The following is a 25,807-nucleotide window of genomic DNA, read 5'->3' on the forward strand; positions in this document are numbered from 1 at the left end:
AGTGTACAGTCTAGTTAGTGGCAGAGATGAAGAACATCCCAACACAGTGTTTCATTGTCCATCTTGATTCTTCTATGAATGCTTCTAATGTAATGCACACCATAACAACTATTTTTATCTTAAACCAACCCACAGTTATGCCTCATTTTCCTTCTAAATAACAGGAAACTTTGAATTGAAAGAACATGCATATTTGTGCAGGCATGTGTGTGTGTATAATGCAAAATATAGAAATATAAATATATCTTAAACTTGAGACATATCTATATGGAAAAGTAAAAACAGAAATTCAAGAAATTGTTGGTTATTAGTAAGCATCTATTTACATTCTGAAGCATACTGCATTAAACTAGTAATGTAAAATGTTTTTAAGAAATAAACTGTATTGATAATTTCAGCATAAATCAGGCATTTCAGCTGGTGGTCATGAACCTGATCTTCTCTTACAGTGGGGGGGACTTTGCTCCCCCAGTCCCCATCCTGCTGTCCATCCACTAATATGACCTTCACATATTAAATGCATTGCAGTATATACATATATCATGGACGAAACATATGAACAGTCAAACAGTGAAGCAGGCATCCAGAAAGGTTGTGCAGTCTCCATTCTTGGAGGTTTTCAAGACCAGACTGAATAAAGCCCTGAGCAACCTGGTCTGACATCATAAATGACTCTGCTTTGAGAAATTGGATTAGAGACCTCTTGAGGCTCTTTCCAACCTGAATTATCCTTGATGATCTCGAGATCTATGGATTGGCTGATTTCTTTTAAAAAAATACTTCTCCCTTGCTAAGTTTGTGGTTAATAATTCAAACCTATTCATCATCTTGTTTTAGATTTGAGAGCGTTTTTTCTTAAATGACAATTGTCTCCAAAATTGATTTATATACTTCCTCTACATTTTGAATCACAGGAAGCCATAATACACTGAAATATTTAATCTAAATCACTCATGTTAATCTAGATTTAAAAGTAATATTCAAAGCAAATTTGCATATGCTTGCAAAAACTGCTAACTTAACATCTTTTGCATTTAAAAAATACAACTATTTCTGGTATGTAAGCAATATATTAAATTACCACTCATCATAAAAATATTCTTTCATTCTCTTCCAATTAATCATGTCCTACATTAGAAATGTTAATAAAAATTCAATAGTCCTCCATTCTTATAATAAAAAGCATTCTAAAATTTGAATAGTTAAAATAATTTTAAGGAAAATATTTTTAGAATTACGATACTCTTTTTTTGTAGTGAAATTTAGGAGGTGCCACCATTAAGGCAAACTTCTTTTTAGCTAAAAAGAAATGGTCACTTCAAGTTACACTGTAACATCAGTTTCACTCTTGGTAACACATGCATCCCTGTGTCTCTGTCCTCCTACAGATTTGGAGACAACAGACAATACAACTGCCTCAGTTCCTTTGTGAATATGATATGGTAATAATGGGACTCTGTGTCCAAGTGGCAAAGAAAACTATCAGTGGAAGAGAAGGCTAGCAGTGAATTCTTCAAGGATAGTGTAAAGACTGCAATCTTTAAGATGGGGAAAATAAGAAATGTCACAGTCTATTTAAAGTTGACATCTGGATTTCTGCAAAAAATTGCTGAATGTAGGAAGAACTGTACCCAATTTCCTAAAATTAAAGGGGTGTACTGGATCTGGTTGTGATGGATTGAATTTTCCTCATAGAAGTCCACATGGTGCTGTGATTTGGAATTCTGACTAAAAGTTTTGATAACACACCAGTGTTTTGGCTACTGCTGAGCAGTGTTTATATACAGTGTCAAGGCTTTATCTTTTCCCTACTCTACATAGATAGATTGGTTATCAATTGCATTTTCGATGCTTTACAGGTGCAACATCCAGGTATTATGAGGTAGTTTCTGCTATGCCCATTCTGTTATCATCCCATCTCCCTAAAGATGCAGCTATACTTACAGGCAAACCCTCTTGTGTCCATGTAGTTAAAAATTCCCCTAAACCTATGCAAAAAGGCCCTGACCTATAACACCCTGAAGCATGGAAAGACTATTTAGCCCTGGGCATTCCTGAAAAGGCAATCCTCATTTTGGTAGCAAGGGGTGGAAAAGTGTGCAAGCCCTATATCGGGAATGGGAGTAAAATTTTTTTAGGGTCTGTTCTGTTCAATATTTTTATCAATGAGCTGGATGCAGAAGTTGAATACACCATTAACAAGCTTGCTGATGATACCAAACTGGGAAGTGTTGTTGACTCTCTGAAGGGACAAGAGGACTTGAAGAGGGATCTAGATAGATTGGAGCATTGGGCTATGATTAATAGAATGAAAGTTTGAATGCTGGATTTTGCACCTAGGAAACCAGAGACAAGTAGAGTTTGGAAGAGGAGTGGTTGGAGACCAGCCCTGCAGAAAGGGACTGGGGGTGCTGGTTGACAACAGGCTCAGTATGAGTCAGCAGTGTGCCCTGGCAGCCAAGAGGGCAAAACACATCCTGGGGTACATCGAACATAGTATAACCAACCACTCAAAAAATGTGACTATCCTGCTCTATTTAGCAATGGTGCAGCCTCACCTTGAGTACTGTGTGCATTTCTGGACCTCTCAACGGAAGAAGGTTGTTAAAGTACTCAAATACGTTCAGAGGAGGGCAAGAAATCTGGGTAAAGGACTGGAAGGCATGTCTTTTGAGGAGCAGCTAAGGTCTCTGGGTTTGTCTAGTTTGGAGAAAAGAAGACTGAGGGATGACCTCATTGGTCTCTTCTCCCTGGTATCTAGTGACAAAACACGTGAATAGTTCAAAGCTGCATCAGGGGAGGTTCAAACTTGACATTAGGAAACATTTCTTTACTAAGAGGGTGGTCAAACACTAGAACAGGCTTCCTAGAGAGGTGGTAGATGCCCCAAGCTTGTCAGTGTTGAAGAGGCATTTGGAGATTGCCCTTAGTAATACACTTAAACTTTTGATCAGCCCTGAATTGGCTAGGCAGTTGTACTACATGATTCCTGTAGGTCCCTTACAACTGTTCTGTTCTGTTGTATTGTATTGTATTCTATTCTATTCTATTCTATTCATAGAATCATAGGATCAACCGGGTTGGAAGGGAACTCCTTCCAGCCCTTTATGTGGATGGGGGTGACATTCGCCAACTTCCAATCATCTGGGACCTCCTCAGTGAACCAAGACTGTTGGTAGATGATGGAGAGCAGCTTGACGAACTCTTCCACCAGCTCCGTCATCACCCTTGAGTGGATCCCATCTGGTCCCACAGACTTGTGGGGATCCAAGTGGCTCAGCAGGTTGCTAACTCTTTCCTCCTGGATTACAAGGGGACTATTCAGATTCTTATCTCTTTCTACAAGTTCCAGAAGCCAGTTGTCCTCAGGACAACCTGTCTTACTGTTGAAAACTGAGACAAAGAAGGTGTTAAATACCTCAGGCTTTTCCTCATCTTTGATAACTATATTCCCGCCCATATCCAGTAAAGAATGGAGGTTTTCCTTGTCCCTCCTTTTGCTATTGATATGTCTGTAGAAGGACATTTTGTTATCCTTCACAGAGGTGGCGAGATTCAGTTCAAGTTGTGCCTTCGTCTCTCTAATTTTCTTTCTACATGACCTAACTATATTCCTAAACTCTTCATGAGTAGACAGCCCTTTTTTCCACAATTGGTAAGCTCTCTTTTTTACCCCAATTTCCTTCAAAATCTCCCTGTTCAGCCAGACCGGTTGTCTTCCCCGTCAGCTTGCCTTTTACCACACTGGGACAGGTTGCTCCTGTGCTTTCAAGACTTGCTTCTTGAAGCACATCCATCCCTTCTGGACCCCTTTGTTTTCAAGGGTTGTTTCCCAGGGTACACTCTGAACTAGTCTTCTGAATAGTCTGAAATCTGCCCTGTGGAAGAATCATGGCTAGGCTTCACGAACGAAGATTTGGGAAGGCACTATCCACATTTGCTACAGGCACGCTGGTGGTTTATGAGGCCAATACGTGACAGACATATCCGATTGCAAAAGGCACAGCAGAAAGACTCCTTAGATGGTGTATTCTGCAAGACATGGTTCTTTCTGTGTTGCCTTTTTTCCTCGAGAGTGATCCTGGTGTGTTCTCGAAGGAGACAACTGCGTTATAGATGGTGTGTCTCCAGGCCTCCCGATTGAAGGCCAGAGTAGACCAGTTATGGTGATCAATATGGCCAAGGTTGAGATGTTGTTTCAGGGAGTCCTTGTATCTTTTCTTCCAGGCTCCTCTCATGCGGTAACCAGTGGTAAGTTCACCATAGAGCAAGATCTTAGGGAGGCGGTGGTCCTTCATCCTTGAGATGTGCCCTGCCCATCGCAGCTGCGTTCTCAGTAACATGACCTCAATACTTGTGACAGCTGCTTGCTCTAGTACAGATGTATTGGTCACATAATCTGACCAGCGGATGTTAAGGATTGTACGGAGGCAGCGTTGATGGAAACGTTCTAGGAGACGCAGGTGGTGGCGGTAGATGACCCATGATTCGGAACCATATAAGAGAGTAGACAACACTATGACTTTGTAAACACTGATCTTGGTGCTTTTCTTCAAGTGTTTATTACGCCATACTCTTTTGTGGAGTTTTCCAAAAGCACTATATGCCTTAGCTAACCTGTTGTCTATCTCTCCGTCGATCTTACCATCTGAGGAGATGAGGCTACCAAGGTAATTAAACTGTTGTACTGATTTGAGCTCTGATTGGCCAATGGTGATGTGGGGATGATGGGGGACTTCCTGAGGTGCAGTTTGATGGAGGACCTCTGTCTTCATTAAGCTGACTTCCAGTCCAAAGAGCTCAGCAGCATCTGAAAAGCAGGATGTTAAACACTGCAGGACTGCTTCTGTGTGGGCAATAAGGGCGGCGTCATCAGCATAAAGCAGCTCCCGGACAAGATGGTTTAAGGTCTTGGTGTGGGCCTTCAGTCGCCTTAGATTGAATAGACTTCCATCAGTACGGTATCGAATGTAGATACCGTCCTGATCATCGAGGTCTTCTGTGGCCCTTTGGAGCATCATGCTAAAGAAAAGGGTGAATAGGGTAGGAGGGAGAACGCAACCTTGTTTCACACCATTCATTATTAGAAAGGGCTCAGAAAGTGCATCGCCATATCTGATTTGGTCGTGCTGATCCTCATGGAGTGAGATGATCATTTTAAGGAACTTGGGGGGACAACCTAAACGTTCCAAAATCTGCCACAGACCTTTTCTGCTCACAGTATCAAAAGCCTTGGTGAGGTCGACAAAGGTTACATACAGACCTTTGTTCTGTTCCCTACACTTCTCTTGCAGTTGTCTGAGGACAAATACCATGTCTGTGGTGCTCCTGTTGGCTCTGAAACCACACTGACTTTCAGGTAGAATTCCTTCTGCTATAGTGGGTATTAGTCTGTTCAAGAGTATTCTTGCCAGGATTTTGCCAGCGATGGAGAGCAGAGTAATACCACAATAGTTTGAGCAATCTGATTTAATACCTTTCTTCTTATACAAAGTGATGATGACAGCATCACGAAGGTCTGATGGAAGAATAATGAGTAGCAAACAAACCTAAAAGTTTTATGTTTTGTTTATTTGTTTAAGAATGTAAATAAGCTTCCCATTTTAGCCAAAGAAATCTTACCCCAGCAGAATTTTCGCATGAACCTCTTTGTTAGTCCTTGAAATTTCTCTGAGAGAGGTAATTTCTGCATCAAACCAGAATCCTCTTTCTTCTGGAGCCTCAACATTGTAGTTAACCATCACTACATCACCCACTTTTAGTTCACTCCACTTCAGAATGGTTCTTGCTCGTGGTCGAAGATTTTTAGTGTCCATTTCTACTATGCCATTCTCTGGATACCTTGAAAGGCAAAACCACACAAAAGTGACAGTTAGCACTCCCAAAGTAGTAAGAAGTAAGTTAAAGACAATATTTTTCAAAATAACTTTTGGGAGTGTTATTGTTTAACTCTATTTAAAAATTTTATCTAGTATGCTTTTTCTAAATTTTATATTAGTTTAAATGCAGAGTAGTGACTTGACTAATCTCCTTGCAGAAAAAGCATCCAGCAATCCAAAGGAAAAAAAATAATCCACGAGCATTTGAGGATTTCTTTTTATAAGTTCAAGTTTCCACAAAGGCACAGATCAGATTTGTTCTCAGTAAAGTCAAAGGATTCAATTAAACCAACAGTGAAAAAGCAACGAAGATTAAAACTTGAATCTTCAAAACTTCTAAATTCTAGTTTAACTTGGCCTTCTTACATTTGTTACATCTCCACCAATTTCAATAACAAAACGAAATTTAAAAAAAAACAACCTAAAAACACAGTATGTATAATAAAAAATCTCGTGATGAAGATTGAATGAGTCCACACTCCATTTAACAATGTTTTTAAAAATGGCTAATTGCAGAAACACACAACCAAAATCAGGACTAGTTCTAAGACTTTCTAATAGACATGGCAGCTAATAGTTTGGAAGTGTTGTCTCTTCAGTTATGAAATTAAAACCCTATTATGTTAAATCAGAGTAGCATTACTTCAGGATTTCTCTCAATGAGATACAGTAATGCTTGCAAAATTATAATAAATAAAAAATAGGCAGAAAGAAAAAGTTCACTGAAAGACTTTTAAGGCATTTTGGGTTCTTTGGCAGTTTGTTGGGGTTTTTTTCAAACTAGAAATCTGATTATCCCTCCTCTTTCAACTATATTATGAATAATTTCTGGTGAACTCTATTCCTCTTTAAAGTTGAGAGGTATTCATTTAGAACAATTAAAATAGAACTATTTGAATAGGATTTTGGAAGTGCCAATTCTGCTTAACAACATAGACTTAAATTCTCTGTAAAGACATTTTGCAGGGACTGTAGAGGTTGCATAGTCTCTCCGGTGCTGAAAAACTGCACAATGTGGACACTGATAATAACCACAAGAAAAGGAAAAGATAGAAATTTAACCTCTTAAACTAAACCAGGTTAATTAGAATAGAACAGAATGGAATGGAATGGAATAAAACAGAACAGTTCTGTTGGAAGGGACTTACAGCGATCATCTAGTTCAACTGCCTGGCTTTGAACTATTCCCATGTGTCTTCTCACTGGATACCAGGGAGAAGAGATCAACAACTCCATCTCCACTTCCCCTCCTCAGGAAGCTGTAGAGAACAATGAGGTTGCCCCTCAGTCTTCTTTTCTCCAAACTAGACAAACACAGAGCCCTTAGCTGCTCCTCATAGGACATGCCTTCCAGTCCTTTCACTAGCTTTGCCCTCTTGGTTGCCAGGGCACACTGCTGACTCATACTGAGCCTGCTGTCAACCAACACCCCCAGATCCCTTTCTGCAGGGCTACTCTCCAGCTCTTCCAAACTCTACTTGTGACTGGCATTATTCCATCCTAGGTGCAGAATCCAACATTCGAACTTTCAATCCATTAATCATAGCCCAATGCTCCAATCTATCTGAAGGTCTCTTCAAGACCTCTTGTCCCTTCAGAGAGTCAACAGCACCTCCCAGTTTGGTATCATCAGCAAGCTTGCTAATGGTGTATTCAACTTCTGCATACAGATCATTGAACAGAACTGGCTCTAGAACTGAACCCTGAAAAACGCTGCTGGTGGCCAGTCACCATCCAGAAGTAACCCCTTTGAGACCTGCCCTTTAGCTAGTTCTTCACCCAGCACACTGTGAACCTGCTCATCTCATAGGTGGACAACTTGTCCAGAAGGATTCTGTGAGAGACAGTATCAAAAGTCTTACTAAAATCCAGAAAAGAACTACATCCAATGCCTTCCCTTCATCCATTAAGTGGGTGACATTATGGTAGAAGGTTAGAGACAGAGGCGTGACTCTATGTAATAGAAGGGGTAGAATGTATGGAGATCACAGTTGGCAACGGCACAGTTGAGACCATCTGGTTAAGAATCAAGGGACAAACAAATAATGCAGATGTCATCATGGGAGTCTACTATAGACCTCCCCAACAGGATGATGATGCCAACAAATTATTCTTTGAGGAACTAAGGGACACTTCCAAGTCAACTGCCCTTATCCTTAAGGACTTCAACTTGCCAGAAATAAACTGGGAGCATCACACAACTGGTACAACCCAGGTCAGAAGATTCCTAAAAAACCTGGATGACAGCTTCATAGAACAGGTCATAAGGAGCCAACTCAGAAAGATGCTCTCCTTGATCTACTGCTTGTCAACAGAGTGGATCTTGTGAGCAAAGTGGAGATTGGTTTAAAATCTCTGTTGACAAGAGGAAAAGTGCCAGTAAAACCTCAACTTTGGACATGAGGAGAGCAGACTTCAGGCTACTCAGGGAATCAGTAAGTAAGGTCCCCTGGGAAAATGTTTTTGCAGGTGCTGGGGTCCAACAGTGTGGGAAACCAAAGACCTGAGGAGTACAACATGTGGAAATTGGAACAAACAACAAAGAAAACTGTGAAACACCAGAAACAAATACCTTTTCTACCTCCTAATGAACACAACAGCTATGTGGACTTAGGGTTGAAGTTTCAGTTACATGAAGATGTGTTTTCTGTCCTCTGATGTACCCTTTTCATCAATTTTGTAAAAATCCCTCATGTTCTCTCTCCCTTATTTGTCCCCTTGTTGCTGATTGGTTCTCAGTTGGTGCTATGCACCATTCCCTTATGTGGGCATTCCATATATGGTTGTCTCCACCCAGTCGTAGTTGAAACCCTCCCCTTTTTTCCTTATATGTCTCTGTTTAGTATACTCCTCCCATGTTCCACCCCTTCTTCCAGAGAGTTCCCTCGAAACCCTATATAAGTCCGTGCTCCCCTGTTAATAAAGGATGACTCTGTTCCACCCTAACTCTGTGGTTGGACCCTTTGTCCCCTGGGCTGTGACAGATGGCACCCAAACTGAGGCAGAGCTAGAGGTCACTCGTATCAAGGGAACTTGCCTGCCTCACAAGGGTTTCTCGTTGATTCGCCAGCAGTTCCTGTGGCAGCTCTGAGGAAGCGGATCCCCAGGATTGGCATGCCCAAAGGTGAACTGTCACGCAGTGACTCTTTTCCTCATTTCCCCATACCCATCCCGAAAATTAAGTGCCAGAAATGGGAACTTCAGAGTCCAAGACAGAAAAAGACGCCTATTGTCGACTTAAAACTTACATCATTGCACAAGGACACCCAATAGACAAAGACTCCATACACTCCCTAGCTAAGTGGATGCAGGAAAATACAGAATCCATCCCTGAAGTGTTAACTTATAGTGAATGGGAAGGGATTGGTTATTTATTATATAAAGTGATTACAAGAGGAGGTCAATTGCCATCGAAAGCCCAAATAGCATGGAGATTGGTACTGGCACTCTTACAACAATGCGAGAGACAAAAAGAAGCATTAAAAATGCAGGGAGAGAACTTAAAATCAAAAACCTCCCTACCCGAATTGCCAGAATCTAACATCCAAGATGGCGTCAAGATCCTCACAAACAACCCAAAAGGCGGGAAAAACATCAGTGAAAGGCAGGAAAGTACAACACAAAATGTTGGATCTTGTAGTCAACCTTCCCAAAATGACCGCCTAAGTGACATTGGAGTCCATCCTCAAGGACCTTCTCAAAATGACCACCCTTCCGTGGCGGGAAAATGTACTCGGAGGGAAATGGTATTGGTTTACGAAATGGTGTCTTAACAGTGTCCACTTCCTTAGTTACCGGAGACCACATCCTCTGCTAAAATGGCGCCGAATATGAAACTTACGGGATACTGGATGTAAACATCCGGTCGGAGGGCGGTGCCCAGACCATGGGAATTTCCGGTGGAGACAATCAAAACATCTGGGAAGATGGCAGTGCCCATGCCCAACCATTGACAAAACATATAAATAATATTAATAATCACATAGATTCAACCACACAACAAGTAACACATAGTAATGAAGCAGATAAGTGGGCAGTAGTGAGAAAACAAGCAGAAGAGGATGGGAACTTAGAACTTATGAGGGCATTTCCAGTGTATTTGGAAGAGGGTAAGCCACCCAAGTGGCAGTTGGTGTCATACCCTCTGTTAAAAGATGCAAAGAAAGCAATCCTGGAGTATGGCCTCAGTTCGCCTTTTGTAATTGGCCTGATTGAATCTTTATTTTCCACATACTCTCTTACCTCTAATGATCTTTGAATGATTTCAAAAGCAATTCTAAATGCTATGCAATTTACTCTATTCAAAAATGAATGGAGGAATTTAATTAAAAGACACCCTCAAAATGCCCTATCTTCAGAAAGGATTCCTATTCCAGAAACAATGAATAGGATGATAGGAGAAGGACCATATGCATCTAATCAGGCACAATCTCAAATTCCAACTGACTATTTAGATAAGACAAAAGATCTTGCATTGAGTGCAATAAAAATAATTGCAGATGCACCCACTCCAACTACCTCCTTCTCAAAAGTACATCAAGGACCTAAAGAGTCCTTTGCAGAGTTTGCAACAAGATTAAGAGACACTATAGCTCACCAAGTGCCTAACCCAGAAGCTCAAGAAGCTTTGTTTCTAAAATTGGCAATTGAAAACTCAAACAATGACTGTCAAAAAGTATTAAAAGCATTAAAAAATCCAAGTGCTTTAGAAATTATGCAAGCGTGTCTCAACATAGGAGCAAGTCGCCATAAAACTTCAAGCTACATCTCCTGCAACCCAGATAACAAATGCTCAGCCCATTGCAAGATTACAATCCATTCAACATTTACAAGAACAGTTAGGAAGGATGCCTCCTTTAATTAACTGGACGCAATCGATTTTAATCAAAAGACCACTGTTAACTTGTGATATTTTTTCTCCTTCTTCTAAGTTGTTGTCATTAACAGTTTAATTGACACAGGACCAGACTTAACAATCATTGCTTCCAAGAATTGACCTAAGCACTGGGGAGTAGTGACAACATGGGCAGAAGTCACTGGGAATGGAGGAACTCAGACACCGAAGCAAGCACAAGACTTACTGTTGGTAACGGGGTCCGAAAAACAGACAACTACAATTAGGCCATTTATCTTGAACATTCCGTTAACGTTATGGGGAAGAGACGTACTAGGGCAGTGGGGGATCCTTTTAACATCAAATTTTCAGTAAGGGTCATTCGTGCGCAGCACCTACCCTACCTGAACTGGTTGTCAAATGAGCCAGTTTGGGTAGACCAATGGCCCTTGAGAGGGGAACGACTGTGAGAATTAACACTCTTAGTTGAAGAACAAGTTAAGAAAGGGCATTTAGAAGAGTCCACCAACCCATGGAACTCACCCATCTTTTGTATAAAGAAGGTTTCTGGTAAATGGAGACTCCTACAAGACTTATGTAAGATCAATGAAGTCATAGAGCCCATAGGAACCCTCCAACCAGGAATGCTTTCCCCCACAATGATTCCACGGGACTGACCAATCGTTATTGTTGACATCAAGGACTGTTTCTTTTCAATTCTTTTGCACCCAGAGGATAGGTCCCGATTCGCGTTCTCGGTCCCCTCAATTAATGCGGCAGCACCACTTAAAAGGTATTAATAGAAAGTGCTGCTGCAGGGTATGTGTAATAGCCCCTCACTTTGCCAGTGTTTTGTCGCCTGTCTCCTAACCCCTTTACGAAAGCAGTTCCCTAAATCAGTGCTCTACCATTATATGGACGATTTGTTGTTTGCTTCAAGTACCACACGGGAATTACAGGAACTCACTCGAATTGCAATCTCCACTTTATCTGATAAAGGATTAGAAATTGCAGAGGACAAAGTGCAGACTGTGGTTCCTTGGCAATACTTGGGGTGGTGAATCTCCCAAAGAGAAGTGACACAACAGAAGGTCGAGATCACACCCCAGGTTTCCATCCTAAATGACCTTCAAAAGATGCTGAGAACAATAAACTGGCTTCGACCCATAATAGGGGTCTCCACGGATGACCTCCATCCACTTTTCCAACTGTAAAAGGAGACCCCTCTCTAACGTCATCAAGAGAGTTTACGCTGGAAGCCAGGCAGTCAATTCAAATAATTAATAACAAACTCTCCTCCCTATGGGTTCATAGGCATCTCCTGGGCATTCCATCATCATTAGTCATATTGAGAGGTCTGACACAGCCATTTTGACCCTTATTGGGCCAATTTTATCAAAACAACTGGCAGTTTGCTGTGTGAAAATGGATTTTCCTACCACACCAATTTACAAAAAGTATCATATCTCTCCCAGAGTTAATTTCTAAGTTATGTGTTAGAGGGTGAATGAGGTGCTGGGAACTCTCAGGAGAAGATCCACAGGTGATTTACTTGCCATTGACTTCCCAGCATCTGGAACAAATGTTGACAATTCACTTTGATTTTCAAATTACCTTGTCAGATTTTGGAGGTGAGATTAAGATCCACTTACCTGCATGCAAATTGGTACAAAAATAAAACCAAATTCCTATACAGTATAAGGCTAATTGGTCTCCTAACCCCATTCCAAACGCACACACGGTGTTTACTGATGGGTCAGGAAGGACAGGCAATGCTGTGGTGGTGTGGAACGATGGAAATACTTGGCAACAAGATGTCAATAAAGTTCCAGGTTCACCACAGCTGGTGGAATTGTCAGCAGTTGTCAGAGCCCTATCCTTATTTCAGAAAGTTTAAATATAATTTCAGACTCTAATTATGTTGTTGGTGTGGTTCAGTGTTGTGAAAATGTATATTTGAGAGAGATCATAAACAGTTATTTGATTTGTTCAAGAGTTTAATTTATGTGATTAACAACTGCTCATCACCCTTTTTTATTGTTTATATCTGTTCTCATACAGCACTGTCAGACCCAACAACTGAGGGGAATCGCCTTGCAGATCATCTTGTAAGAGCAGCAGTGATTCCCCAGCGCATGGAACAAGCTGTGGGAGAAAGCCCTAACTACGAAACGTGGAAAAAACACTTTTGGGAACGGGATCACCATGACGGCAACCCTCCGGAATTAGACAAATTAGAGACACTTACAGTTTAAGTTTAGGACTTGTGGTTGTTATTGTATGGTTTCACTTTAAGTTTCGGTATTCCCCCCCATGCGGCACCCACATGGTTTCCCTGGACAGCGCCATGTTGTCCTGCCCACTGAGTCAGCCCTGCCTCTGTCTTAACCCCATTGGTCGTCTCACCCTTGTCTCCCCAATCCCTGGGTTCCTATTGGGTTTTGATCCTCCCGTTTCCCCCATTGGCTAACCAAGTACCCAAACCACTTCCCAGAAGTTAAAAAAAGTCAGTCTACAAAACCATGCAGCAATTGACTTCCTACTCTTGGTACATGGGCATGGGTGTCAAGAGTTCGAAGGTCTTTGCTGTATGAATTTTAGTGATCGTGCCCAGTCTGTACACCAAAGTATAAATGCACTCAAAAATTTGGTTAATGATATTAAAATATCACAAAGTAAAAGAATAAAAGGAATATTCGATTGGATACATTTTCCCCAAATTCCAGACTGGGCGAATAAAACCATTGGAATTCTCGTTATATCCTTATTCATGTTTATTTCTATCGTTACATCTATACTTTGCATTGTTTTATATGTACAAAAACTTGTATTAAAAAGTATGTCTCGAACTTTTTTTACACAAAGTCAAACAGGGGGAGATGTGGGAAGCCAAAGACCTGAGGAGACCTAGGCTTCACGAACGAAGATTTGGGAAGGCACTATCCACATTTGCTACAGGCACGCTGGTGGCTTATGAGGCCAATACGTGACAGACATATCCGATTGCAAAAGACGCAGTAGAAAGACTCCTTAGATGGTGTATTCTGCAAGATACAGTTCTTTCTGCTTTGCCTTTTTTCCTCAAGAGTGATCCTGTGTGTGTTCTCGAAGGAGACAGCTGAGTTATAGATGGCGTGTCTCCAGGCCTCCCGATTGGAGGCCAGAGTAGACCAGTTATGGCGATCAATATGGCCAAGGCTGAGATGTTGTTTCAGGGAGTCCTTGTATCTTTTCTTCGGGGCTCCTCTCATGCGGTAACCAGTGGCAAGTTCACCATAGAGCAAGATCTTCGGGAGGCGGTGGTCCTTCATCCTTGAGACGTACCCTGCCCATCGCAACTGCGTTCTCAGTAACATGGCCTCAATACTAGTGACAGCTGCTTGCTCTAGTACAGATGTATTGGTCACATACTCTGACCAGTGGATGTTAAGGATTGTACGGAGGCAGCATTGATGGAAGCGTTCTAGGAGACGCAGGTGGTGGCGGTAGATGACCCATGATTCGGAACCATATAAGAGAGTAGACAACACTATGGCTTTGTAAACACTGATCTTGGTGCTTTTCTTCAAGTGTTTATTACGCCATACTCTTTTGTGGAGTTTTCCAAAAACACTATATGCCTTAGCTAACCTGTTGTCTATCTCTCTGTCGATCCTACCATCTGAGGAGATGAGGCTACCAAGGTAATTAAACTGTTGTACTGATTTGAGTTCTGATTGGCCAATGGTGATGTGGGGATGATGGAAGACTTCCTGAGGTGCAGGTTGATGGAGGACCTCTGTCTTCTTTAAGCTGACTTCCAGTCCAAAGAGCTCAGCAGCATCTGCAAAGTAGGATGTTAAACACTGCAGGACTGCTTCTGTGTGGGCAACAAGGGTGGCGTCATCAGCATAAAGCAACTCCCGGACAAGATGGTTTAAGGTCTTGGTGTGGGCCTTCAGTCGCCTTAGATTGAATAGACTTCCATCAGTATGGTATCGAATGTAGATACCGTCCTGATCATCGAGGTCTGCTGTGGCCCTTTGGAGCATCATGCTAAAGAAGATGGTGAATAGGGTAGGAGCGAGAACGCAACCTTGTTTCACACAATTAAAAAGGGCTCAGAAAGTGTGTTGCCATATCTGACTTGGTCGTGTTGATCCTCATGGAGTGAGATGATCATTTTAAGGAACTTGGGGGGACAACCTAAACGTTCCAAAATCTGCCACAGACCTTTTCTGCTCACAGTATCAAAAGCCTTGGTGAGGTCGACAAAGGTTACATACAGACCTTTGTTCTGTTCCCTACACTTCTCTTGCAGTTGTCTGAGGACAAATACCATGTCTGTGGTGCTCCTGTTGGCTCTGAAACCACACTGACTTTCAGGTAGAATTCCTTCTGCTATAGTGGGTATTAGTCTGTTCAAGAGTATTCTTGCCAGGATTTTGCCAGCGATGGAGAGCAGAGTAATACCACAATAGTTTGAGCAATCTGATTTAATACCTTTCTTCTTATACAAAGTGATGATGACAGCATCATGAAGGTCTGATGGTAGTTCACCGAACTCCCAACAGCGCACCACAAACTCGTGAAATTTCGTGTGGAGTGCAAGGCCCCCATGTTTCCAGACTTTGGGTGGAATTCCATCAACCCCAACTGCCTTGCCGATTTTCACCTGCTGTATGACTTTGAGGGTTTCTCCAAAAGTGGGGGCAGTATCCAATTCATACTTTACTGGTTGTTGTGTGATGGACTGAATTGTTGAATCTTGGACTACACGGTTGGTACTGAAAAGATTCTGAAAGTGTTCAGACCATCAATTCAGAATGGAGGTTTTATCTGTTAGAAGGGTTTGACCATCAGCACTGAGTAGAGGGCTTTGTACCTGGTATGTAGGCCCATATGCTGTTTTCAAGGCCTCGTAGAAACCTTTGTGATCACCTGTATCTGCGCATAATTGAGTTTTTTCAGCTAGATCGATCCACCACTTGTTCTGGATGTCACGGAGTTTCTGTTGGAGCTTACTGCATGCGAGACGAAAGGTTGTTTTTCTTGCGTGACAGGATGGCAGTGCAAGGTGTGCTTGGTGGGCAGTTCTCTTCTTCCTCAACAAGTCTTGGATTTCTTGGTTGTTTTCGTCAAACCAGTCCTTGTTCTTCTTGAGGGAGAACCCTAAGGATTCTTCAGAGGATTGCAGGATGCTGTTTTTATTATGGTGCCAGATTGTTTCAGGAGAGGAATCTGCAGAAGTTGTGGGAATGTTTTCGAGCCTAGTTTGAAGGTTTACCTGGAATCTGTCTCTTACTGTGGCTGATTGGAGATTGTTAACTTGGAGTCTTCTCCTTGGGATGCTACCCCTTTTAGGTTTGAATTTGAGCTTAAAATTGAGTTTACAGTGCACAAGCTCATGGTCTGTTTGGCATTCTGCGCTGGGCATCACGCGGGTATGGAGGACATCGCGGGCATCTCTCTGTCGCACCAAGATATAATCAATGAGGTGCCAATGCTTAGAACGGGGGTGCATCCAGGTTGTCTTCAGACTATCTTTCTGCTGAAAGATAGTATTAGTGACAGTGAGTTGTTGTTCTGCACAGAATTCTAGCAGAAGTCGACCATTATCGTTGCAGTTTCCAACACCATGCTTGCCTAATATTCCTTTCCAGGCTTCAAAATTCTTGCCTACTCTGGCGTTGAACTCACCAAGGATAATGATCTTATCATCTGCAGGAACCTTTTGGGTAAGGAGGCGCAGGTCAGTGTAAAATTTATCTTTTTCGACAGGGTCAACTTGGAGAGTTGGGGCATATATACTAAAGATGACAACATGTTGCATGTTGTTTAGCGGAAGGCGTAGGGAGATAATGCGGTCAGAGTGACCTGTCGGCAGATTTTCGAGTTTAGGAACAATGGAGGTTTTGATCATGAAGTCGACTCCTGAGAGGTGTTTTTTGGTTCTGGGCTTGCCTGACCAAAAGAGTGTGTAACCGGCACCATGTTCTCTGAGGCTGCCTTCTTCATGAAGGCGAACTTCACTGAAAGCGGCAATGTCGATGTTGAGACGAGCCAGCTCATGGGCAATTAGGGTAGACCGACGTTCAGGACGTCCGCTATCCGCAGAATCGAGCATGGTTCTGATATTCCAACATACTAGAGTTAATTTAGGTACACCTTTGGAGGCAGGTGCATGCCTTTGTCTTTTGATCTTTGTGCGACCGCATTGGAAGAAGATGCCCATTGGCCTGCGGTTAACCAACCGGGTGAAAGTGGAGATGAGCTTTGTTTAGGTCACCTTTTCTAGGTCCCTCTCCGAGTGGAGCAAGCAGTGCTGTCCTTGAAAAGGCTGCTTGGTCGTTCAGGGTGCTGCCCCAAGAGACTGTCATCTCCGGTCAGTCTCGACCAATATCCTGAACCGCCTGCATGCAGGGTTGGGTCTGCGGCTCCCAGTGCACCTTTCACCTGCCGTTTCGACCCTCGTCCATCGCTAGAGGACTTTTTGCATGTGGGTAAAGCCTTCAAGCCTGCGCAATGGATTTTTTAGGTGAGACACAGTGTGCGCGGAACTGAACCCACCCTTTAATCCCGAGGTTCATCTGCCAGGGTTGAGTTTGGACGGTGGCAGTGAGGTCCTCAGGACGTAGGTTTGATTAGAGTGACCTTCTCTTAGATGGATGGCCTTACAGGGCTAAGCGAGCTCCATCTGCCCGGGTTTGAGATTGGAGTTGTCCTTCTCCTAGGATGACTGCCAGGAGGCTAATGAGCTCATCCTGCCCAAGAATGTATTAAATCTGGTCCCACGGTTTTGATCTGTCTGGCATGGGCGACCCTACTGGAAGCATGTACCATATAGTTTGCAACCACACAGGGGTACAGAGACTATGTTCCTATTAGAACGCCTTGGGCAAGTCTTTCATTTCCTGCTTTATTATCACCTACCTATAAACAAACTGGAGGAGGTACCCAGGGACAACCCTTTGTCCTGTCCATTGTTTCAGGATGTAACAGAGCAAAGCAAGTATATCCAGAACATGCCGAACCTGGGCAGTAGCCACAGGAGAACCAAAACCAGACAGACAGAACAAACAAAGCAAACATTCTGACACCAGTACCCATCCAGGCGGGGGTGCCTTTTATTGGCCCCAGCCTGACGGGGTCCCCCATTATTCTAAAAGAACCCACTATCCACCCTGACCTTATCCTTCCCCCACTGTGTTTCCACATATCTTCAGGCACACTACTCACCTGTGACATTTCATACGGGATTGTGCCGCTCTCCCTCCTCCTGGTCGGCGGACCTCCACGGCCCGCTTGACACACTACGGTAATCCTCCCCCCCCCCAACCCCTCCTCCCCCAACCCTGGAAAGCCAAACCTCTGTGTGCTCCGAAACTTCCTTCTCCTCTTTCATGGAGGCGCAATACCTGCTGGCAAGGTTCCCCCTGTTTCTCCGTTCTCCTGCAATGACTGCGCCCAAGGGTACAACCGCGCGTTCAGAGCGCGCGCGGCACAAGATGACTCCCGGCCACCGAGGGTCCCGGTCACGAGGCAGGGAAGCCCCCCCAGCAGGGGGTCCCGCCCCCGGTGCGCGGGGATGGCTCCCGGTCGCCGATGGTCCCGACCAGGAGGCAGGGAAGCCCCCCCAGCCGGGGGTCCCGCCCCCGGTGCGCGGGGATGACTCCTGACCGCCGACGGTCCTGGTCACAAGGCAGGGAAGCCCCCCCAGTAGGGGGTCCCGACCCGGCGCGTGGGGACGGCTCCCGGCCACCGAGGGTCCTGGTCACGAGGCAGGGAAGCCCCCCCAGCAGGGGGTCCCGCCCCCAGTGTGCGGGGACGACTCCCGGTCGCCGAGGGTCCCGACCACAAGGCAGGGCACCTGAGGAGTACAACATGTGGAAATTGGAACAAGCAACAAAGAAAACTGTGAAACACCAGAAACAAATACCTTTTCTACCTCCTAATGAACACAACAGCTATGTGGACTTAGGGTTGAAGTTTCAGTTACATGAAGATGTGTTTTCTGTCCTCTGATGTACCCTTTTCATCAATTTTGTAAAAATCCCTCATGTTCTCTCTCCCTTATTTGTCCCCTTGTTGCTGATTGGTTCTCAGTTGGTGCTATGCACCATTCCCTTATGTGGGCATTCCATATATGGTTGTCTCCACCCAGTCGTAGTTGAAACCCTCCCCTTTTTTCCTTATACGTCTCTGTTTAGCATACTCCTCCCATGTTCCACCCCTTCTTCCAGAGAGTTCCCTCGAAACCCTATATAAGTCCGTGCTCCCCTGTTAATAAAGGATGACTCTGTTCCACCCTAACTCTGTGGTTGGACCCTTTGTCCCCTGGGCCGCAACACATCAATGCCAGTCAATTTCAAACATCACCTCCTAAGGGCAAAGGAACAGGTAATTCCCAAATGTCAGAAATCAAACAGGCAAGGCAGGCGACCATCTTGGCTGAACAGGATTCTTCTCTTGGAGATAAGACAAAAATGGAATGTGTGTGCCCAGTGGAAGCAAGGTCAAGCGACATGGGAAGAATTCAGAGATGCTGTTTGCCAGTGTAGGGAGAAAATTTGTGTGGCCAAAGATCAACTGGAGTTTAAACTGGGAAGAAATGTGGGGGACAATAGAAAGATTATTTTCAAATATATTAATGGCAATAGACAGTACGGAGATATCATCAACCCGTTACAGGATAAGAGTGGTCACCTCACAAACAGGGACAGAGACAAGGCAGAGGTGTTTAATGCTTTCTTTGCCTCTGTTATCAACATGGATGGTGGACCAAGGGGGGTGGGGTCTCAGTGCCCTGAGTTGGAGGACCATGACTGCAAGAACGATCAACTCCCAGTCGACACTGAAATTGTGTGGGATCTGCTGCTAGAACCAGATCCATACAAATGTATGGGGTCTGATGGGATTCATCCCAGAATCCTCAAAGAGGTGGCTGATGTCATTGCAAAACTTCCTCGATGATTTTTGAGTAGTCTTGGGAATCCGGATAGGTCCTAGCTGACTGGAAGTTGTAGAACATTGTCCTGATTTTTAAGAAGGGCAAGGAGGGCCCTGGAAACTACAGGCCTGCCAGTCTCACTTTAATGCCTGGTAAAGTTATGGAGAAAATTATTCTGGGAAGTATTGGAAAACACCTGAAAGACAACTCTGTCATCGATCACAACCAGAATGGCTTCATGAGAAGAAAGTCCTGCTTATCAAACCTGATTTCCTTCTATGTCAAGGTAACCCACCTAGCTGATCAAGGGAAGCCAGTTGATGTAATCTTTTTGGATTTCAGTAAAGCTTTTGATACTGTCTCTCACAGGATCCTTCTGGACAAAATGTCCAGCACACAGTTGGAAAAACACGTCATGCAATGGATGAGCAAATGGCTAACGGGTCGAGCACAGAGGGTAATAGTGAATGGGGTAACATCAGACTGGCAACCTGTAACTAGTGGGGTTCCACAGGGCTCCATCTTAGGCCCTGTGCTCTTCAACATCTTCATAAATGACTTGGATGCAGGGAAGGATAAAGGGATACTAAGTGGGTTTGCAGATGACACAAAACTGGGAGGAGCTGTTGACCCCCTCGAAGGCAGGGAGACCCTGCAGAGAGACCTGGACAAATTAGAGGACTGAGCAATCGCCAACCATATGAAGTTCAACAAAGGAAAGTGCCGGATTCTGCACCTGGGATGAGGTAGCCCTGGATGTATGTACAGACTGGGGAATGAGATGCTGGAAAGCAGCCCTGCAGAAAGGGACCTGGGGGTCCTGGTTGACAACAAGTTGAACATGAGTCAGCAGTGTGCCCTGGCAGTCAGGAGGGCCAACCATGTCCTGGGAGGCATCAGGCAAAGCATTGCCAGCTGGTCGAGGGAGGGGATTGTCCCTCTCTACTCTGCACTAGTGTGACCTCGCCTTGAATATTGTGTGCAGTTTTCGACACTACAATATAGGAAAGTTATTAAACTACTAGAGAACATCCAAAGGAGGGCAACGAAAATAGTGTGAAGGGCCTTGAGGGGAAGCCGTACGAGGAGTGGCTGAGGTCACTTGATCTGTTCAGCCTGGAGGGACTGAGGGGAGACCTCATTGCAGTCTACGACTTCCTTGTGAGGGGAAGCGGAGGGGCACACTGTGGTGACCAGTAACAGGATCCAAGGGAACGGCCTAAAGTTGTGTCAGGCGAGGTTTAGGTTAGATATTAGGAAAAGATTCTTCACCCAGAAGGTGGTTGGGCACTGAAACAGGCTCCCCAGGGAAGTGGTCACAGCACCAAGCCTGCCAGAGTTCAAGAAGCATTTGGATGATACTCTCAGGCACATGGTGTGACTCTTGGGGATAGTCCTGCGCAGGGCTAAGAGTTGGACTCGATGATCCTTGTGGGTCCCTTCCAACTCAGCATATTCTGTGAAACAGGGCTTTCCCTTTGTGAACCCATGTTGACTGTGCCTGATGATGGCATTCTTCTTTAAATGCCTTTCAATAGCAGCCAGTATGATCTTCTCCATAATTTTTCCATGTACTGAGGTTAGACTAATATGTCTGTAGTTTGCTGGGTCTTCCTTCACACCCTTCTAAGGAGGAATACCATTAGCCAGATCCTAGTCAGCTTCAGTCCCCAATCTCCCCAGACATTTGGCAGATGATTGAGAGAGTTCCTGTTATAACATCTGCTAACTCCTTCAGTATTCTGGGATGAATCCCATCAGATGCTGTGGACTTGTGAACGTTCAGCTGAAACAACCGGTCCCTTACAATTTCAGTATACACAAATGGAAAATCATTGTTCCTGAAGTCATGGTCCTCTGACTAAGGGGACCTGGCAACCCAAGGTCTATCAGTATTATTAAAGGTTGAGGTAAAAAGAAATGTCTCTGCTTTTTCTTCATCCCTATTAGTCAGATGGCCATCTCCAACAAGTATCAGTCCAATGTTTTCTTTAGACCTCCTCTTGCTACTGATGTACTTTAAAAAAACCCTTCTTGTTATCTGACACAACACTGCCCAGTTTCAACTATAATTGAGATTGAGCGTTTTATGTCTTCTCCCTGTATGTATGAACCACAGCTCTGTAATCATCCTGTGAAGACTGATCTTGCTTCCAGAGATCATACAATTTTTCCTTCCTCTTGAGATCCATGAGGAGTTGCCTGCTCAGTCTAGCTGGTCTTCTGCCCCACTTGCCTGACTTTTGACACAATGGGATTGCCTACTTCTGTGCTTTTAAAAGGTGGTTCTTAAATTCTGACCAGTACTTGTGTACCGCTAAGCCCTCAAAAGCAGATTTCCATGAGTGGTGGTACATTCTCCCCTCTCCTTGGGTTCCTCTACAATCTCAGGAATTCCCGTAAGGCTTTGTCCTTTAAGTAATGAGTTGAGCAGTTGTACTGGAGCCTGGTCTGTGCCTATTGAGCCACAGTTCAGTACTCTCAGAGGACTGTAGTGGAGGCAGGAACCCAAAGCGCATTTGAGGACACTATGGTTGAGATAGGGACTCAAAACACAAGAAATACAGTAATTGCCCCAGTAGTTAAAAAGAAAGAATAGATAAAGTGAGCTACAGGTCCATATCATTGATTAGAAAGGAAGGAAGAAGAAGAAACAGGACAATCAGGAGGGGAGGGGACAGATCAAGAAACTGGTCCTTCAACAAAGAAATTGAAAGCAGTGAAACAAATCCAACAGAAAACCAAAATTACCTGGTCCTTGACCTCATTAGAACCTCAAGACTTGCAGAAAGATTACAACTGCCAGCCAGGTGAGCAAATTTCTACCTGTCTGCTTTGATGCTGGGATAATGGGACCATAAGTCAGAAATTAGGAGTTCATGAAGCCCAACAGCTGGGATCCCTTGCTAGAGATCAGAAAATTGAAAGAGGAATTGGAAAAGAAGGAGCACTTTGCAATCTCTGGAGACTGCTCCTCTCAAGCGTGAGGGCAAGATATCCATGTAAGAAAGATCTAGTGAACTTCCCAGGAAAGTGGACCACTGCAGATGAAGGTATCCAGTACTTGAGAGAATTAGCAGTGCTGGAAATTATTTATAGTAATCTAAGAAGTGATAACAACCTTAAAGATCCAGAGGATGTCCCTTGCACAATGGCCAGGTGGAGGAAGATGATTCAAAGCACCCCTGCATCATATCCCAATAGCTTGGTAGCAATGTATTACCTGCAAATGGATACACCAACTGTAGAGATGGTGTCCTCCTGACTCGAAAATGTAGAAGAAACTCTGGGTACTTCCACATCCCTATGAGTCAGCATCTCAGATGTCAGGGACAGCCCAAGAGATCGGTCCTGTCCTGCCCCAGACAGAGAGGAAAGGAAGCCCCAAGTGCAGGCCACGTGGTGAACTCTGGTTCTTTCTGTGTGACCAGTGGGAAGACATGAGGAAGTGGGATGGTGAACCCACCTTTAAGCTGGAAACCCACGTATGTGAACTGAGAGGGAAGAGAGCTGTTAAGAAGGGTTCACCCAAGAAGGCTGTCAGTGTAGTTGCCACAGAGACACAAGAAGCCTATTAACGATCTCCCAGATATAAAAGTACTGAAATCAACTCCTTTGATCCTGGTGAGGGGATATCTGGTCTGGCATTGCAAAGGTCCAACGGTGAATACTCTGACCAGGAACAGGAATAGAGGGTCCCTGCCTTCAGCCAGGAGGAGGAAAGGGATGACCAGGCATACTGGACTGTGTGGATTCGATGACCTGGCACATCAGACACTGGTGCACGATGCACACTGATGCCTTCAAGGCACAGAAGTTCAGAAACAGTAGTTGTCTATTAGAGGCTGAAGTGAGTTTAACAGGGGATAAGTGGGAAAAGTACCCCATTGTGACTGGTCCGGAGGCCCCTTATATCCTTGGCATCGACTACCTCAGGAGGGGTTACTTCAAGGATCCAAAGGGGTACAGATTGGCTTTTGGTGTAGCTACTGTGACTACAGAGAAGATCAAACAATTATCTACCCTGCCTGGCCTCTCAGAAGATCCCTTCATTGTGGGATTGCTGCAAGTTGAAAACCAACAAGTGCCAATTGCTACCAGGACAGTGCACCAGTGGCAATATCGCACCAACTGAGACTCCATAATTCCCATCCATAAGCTAATTCGTCGACTGGAGAAACAAGGAGTGATCACCAGGACCCGCTCACCCTTTAACAGCCCCGTATGGCCAGTGCAAAAGTCTAATGGAGAACAGAGGCTGACGGTGTATTATCGTGGCCTGAATGAAGTCATGCCGCCTCTGAGTGCTGCTGTGCCAGACATGTTGGAACTTCAATATGAACTCGAGTCAAAGGTAGCCAAGTGGTGCCACAACTGACATCACTAATGCATTTTTCTCAATCCTTCTGGCAACAGAGTGCAGACCACAGTTTGCCTTCACTTGGAGGGGTGTCCAGCATACCTGGAATCGACTGCCCCAGGAGAGGAAACACAGCCCGACCATCTGCCATGGACTGATCCAGACTGCATTGGAACAGTGTACAGTAAAGGGACCTGCACGGGAGATCCAGTTCTTGGGAATAAAATGGCAGGGTGGATGCTGTCATGTGCCCATGGATATGGTGAACAAAATAGCAACTATATCTCCACTGGCTAACAGGAAGGAAATACAAGCTTTCCTAGGCCTTCTGGGGTTCTGGAGGATGCACATTCCAGGTTATAGTCAGTTTGTGAGCCCCCTCTATCGAGTGACCCAGAAGAATCAGTTCGAGTGGGACCTTGAGCAACAACAAGCCTTTGAGCAGGTCAAACAGGAAATAACTCATGCAGTAGCTCTTGGACCTGTTCAGACAGGACCAACTGTGCAAAATATCCTCTACACAGCAGCTGGGGAGCATGGTGTCACCTGGAGCCTCTGGCAAAGAACATCAGGAGAAACCCAAGGTTGACCATTAGGGTTATGGAGTCAGGGGTTATCAAGGATCAGAAGCCACTACACGCCAACTGAAAAGGAGATATTAGCAACCTATGAGGGGGTTCGAACTGCCTCAGAAGTCATTGGGACAGAAGCATGTCTCCTCTTGGCACCGCAATTACCCGTGCTGCACTGGATGTTCAAAGGAAACATCCCCTCAATACATCACACAACCAGTGCTACATGGAGTAAGTGGGTAGCATTGATTACACAATGAGCCTGAATGAGAAAACTCAATTGCCCAGGAATTCTGGAAGAGATTATGGACTGACCAGAAGGCAGAAATTTTGGAGCATTGCCTGAGAAGGTGACTCGTGCCCAAGAAGCACCACCATATAACGAGTTACCAGAAAATGAAAGAAACTCTGCTCTGTTTACTGATGGATCCTGTCATGTGGTAGGACACCATCAGAGGTAGAAAGCTGCTGTGTGGAGTCCCACACAATGAATCGTTGAGGCTCCTGAAGGAGAGGGTGACTCAAGCCAATTTGCAGAAGTGAAAGCCATCCAACTAACCCTAAAGATTGACAAACGAGAAAAGTGGCCTGTGCTATACCTCTATACTGACTCCTGGATGGTGGCTAATGCCCTGTGGGGGTGGCTACAGCAATGGAAGGAGACCAACTGGCAATGCAGGGGTAAACCCATCTAGGTTGCTGCATTGTGGCAGGACATCGTTTCACAGGTAGAAAACATGGCTCTGAAGGTGCATCATGTAGATGCTCACATGCCCAAAAGTCGTACCACTGAAGAACATCAGAACAATGAGCAGGTGGATAAGGCTACCAAGATTGGTATAGCTCAGGTAGACTTGGACTTGGAGCGGAAGGGGGAGCTATTTATAGCCCGATGGGCCCATGAAACATCAGGACATCTAGGAAGAGATGCAACATATAGATGGGTTCATGATCGAGGGGTGGACCTGACCATGGAGGCCATCACACAGGTTATTCATGAATGCGAAACATGTGCGGCAATTAAGTGAGCCATGCAAGTAAAATCTCCCTGGAATAGAGGGCGGTGGCTGGATTTCCAATATGGTGAGGTCTGGCAAATTGACTACGTTGGACCACTGCCAAGGCAAGAGCTACATACTCACCATGGTGGAGACAACGACTGACTGGCTGGAAACCTATCCTGTAAACTAGGCCACTGCTTGAAACACCATCTTAGACCTTAAGGGACACATT

At 44.4% G+C, this 25,807-nt stretch overlaps 1 protein-coding gene across 1 annotated transcript in view; it reads right to left on the reverse strand.

The window, feature by feature from the left end:
* The window catches only part of LOC116780085 (E3 ubiquitin-protein ligase UHRF2-like), a 202,820-nt gene that overhangs the window by 73,338 nt on the left and 103,675 nt on the right, over positions 1-25,807 (reverse strand). The window contains exon 4 of the mRNA XM_032674568.1: positions 5,623-5,841. Within this exon, the coding sequence (XP_032530459.1) occupies positions 5,623-5,841 (219 nt within the window). The remainder of the gene's footprint in view (positions 1-5,622; positions 5,842-25,807) is intronic.

The sequence above is a fragment of the Chiroxiphia lanceolata genome, chromosome W, assembly GCF_009829145.1.
Source record: "Chiroxiphia lanceolata isolate bChiLan1 chromosome W, bChiLan1.pri, whole genome shotgun sequence".
NCBI classification, from domain to species: Eukaryota; Metazoa; Chordata; class Aves; order Passeriformes; family Pipridae; genus Chiroxiphia; species Chiroxiphia lanceolata.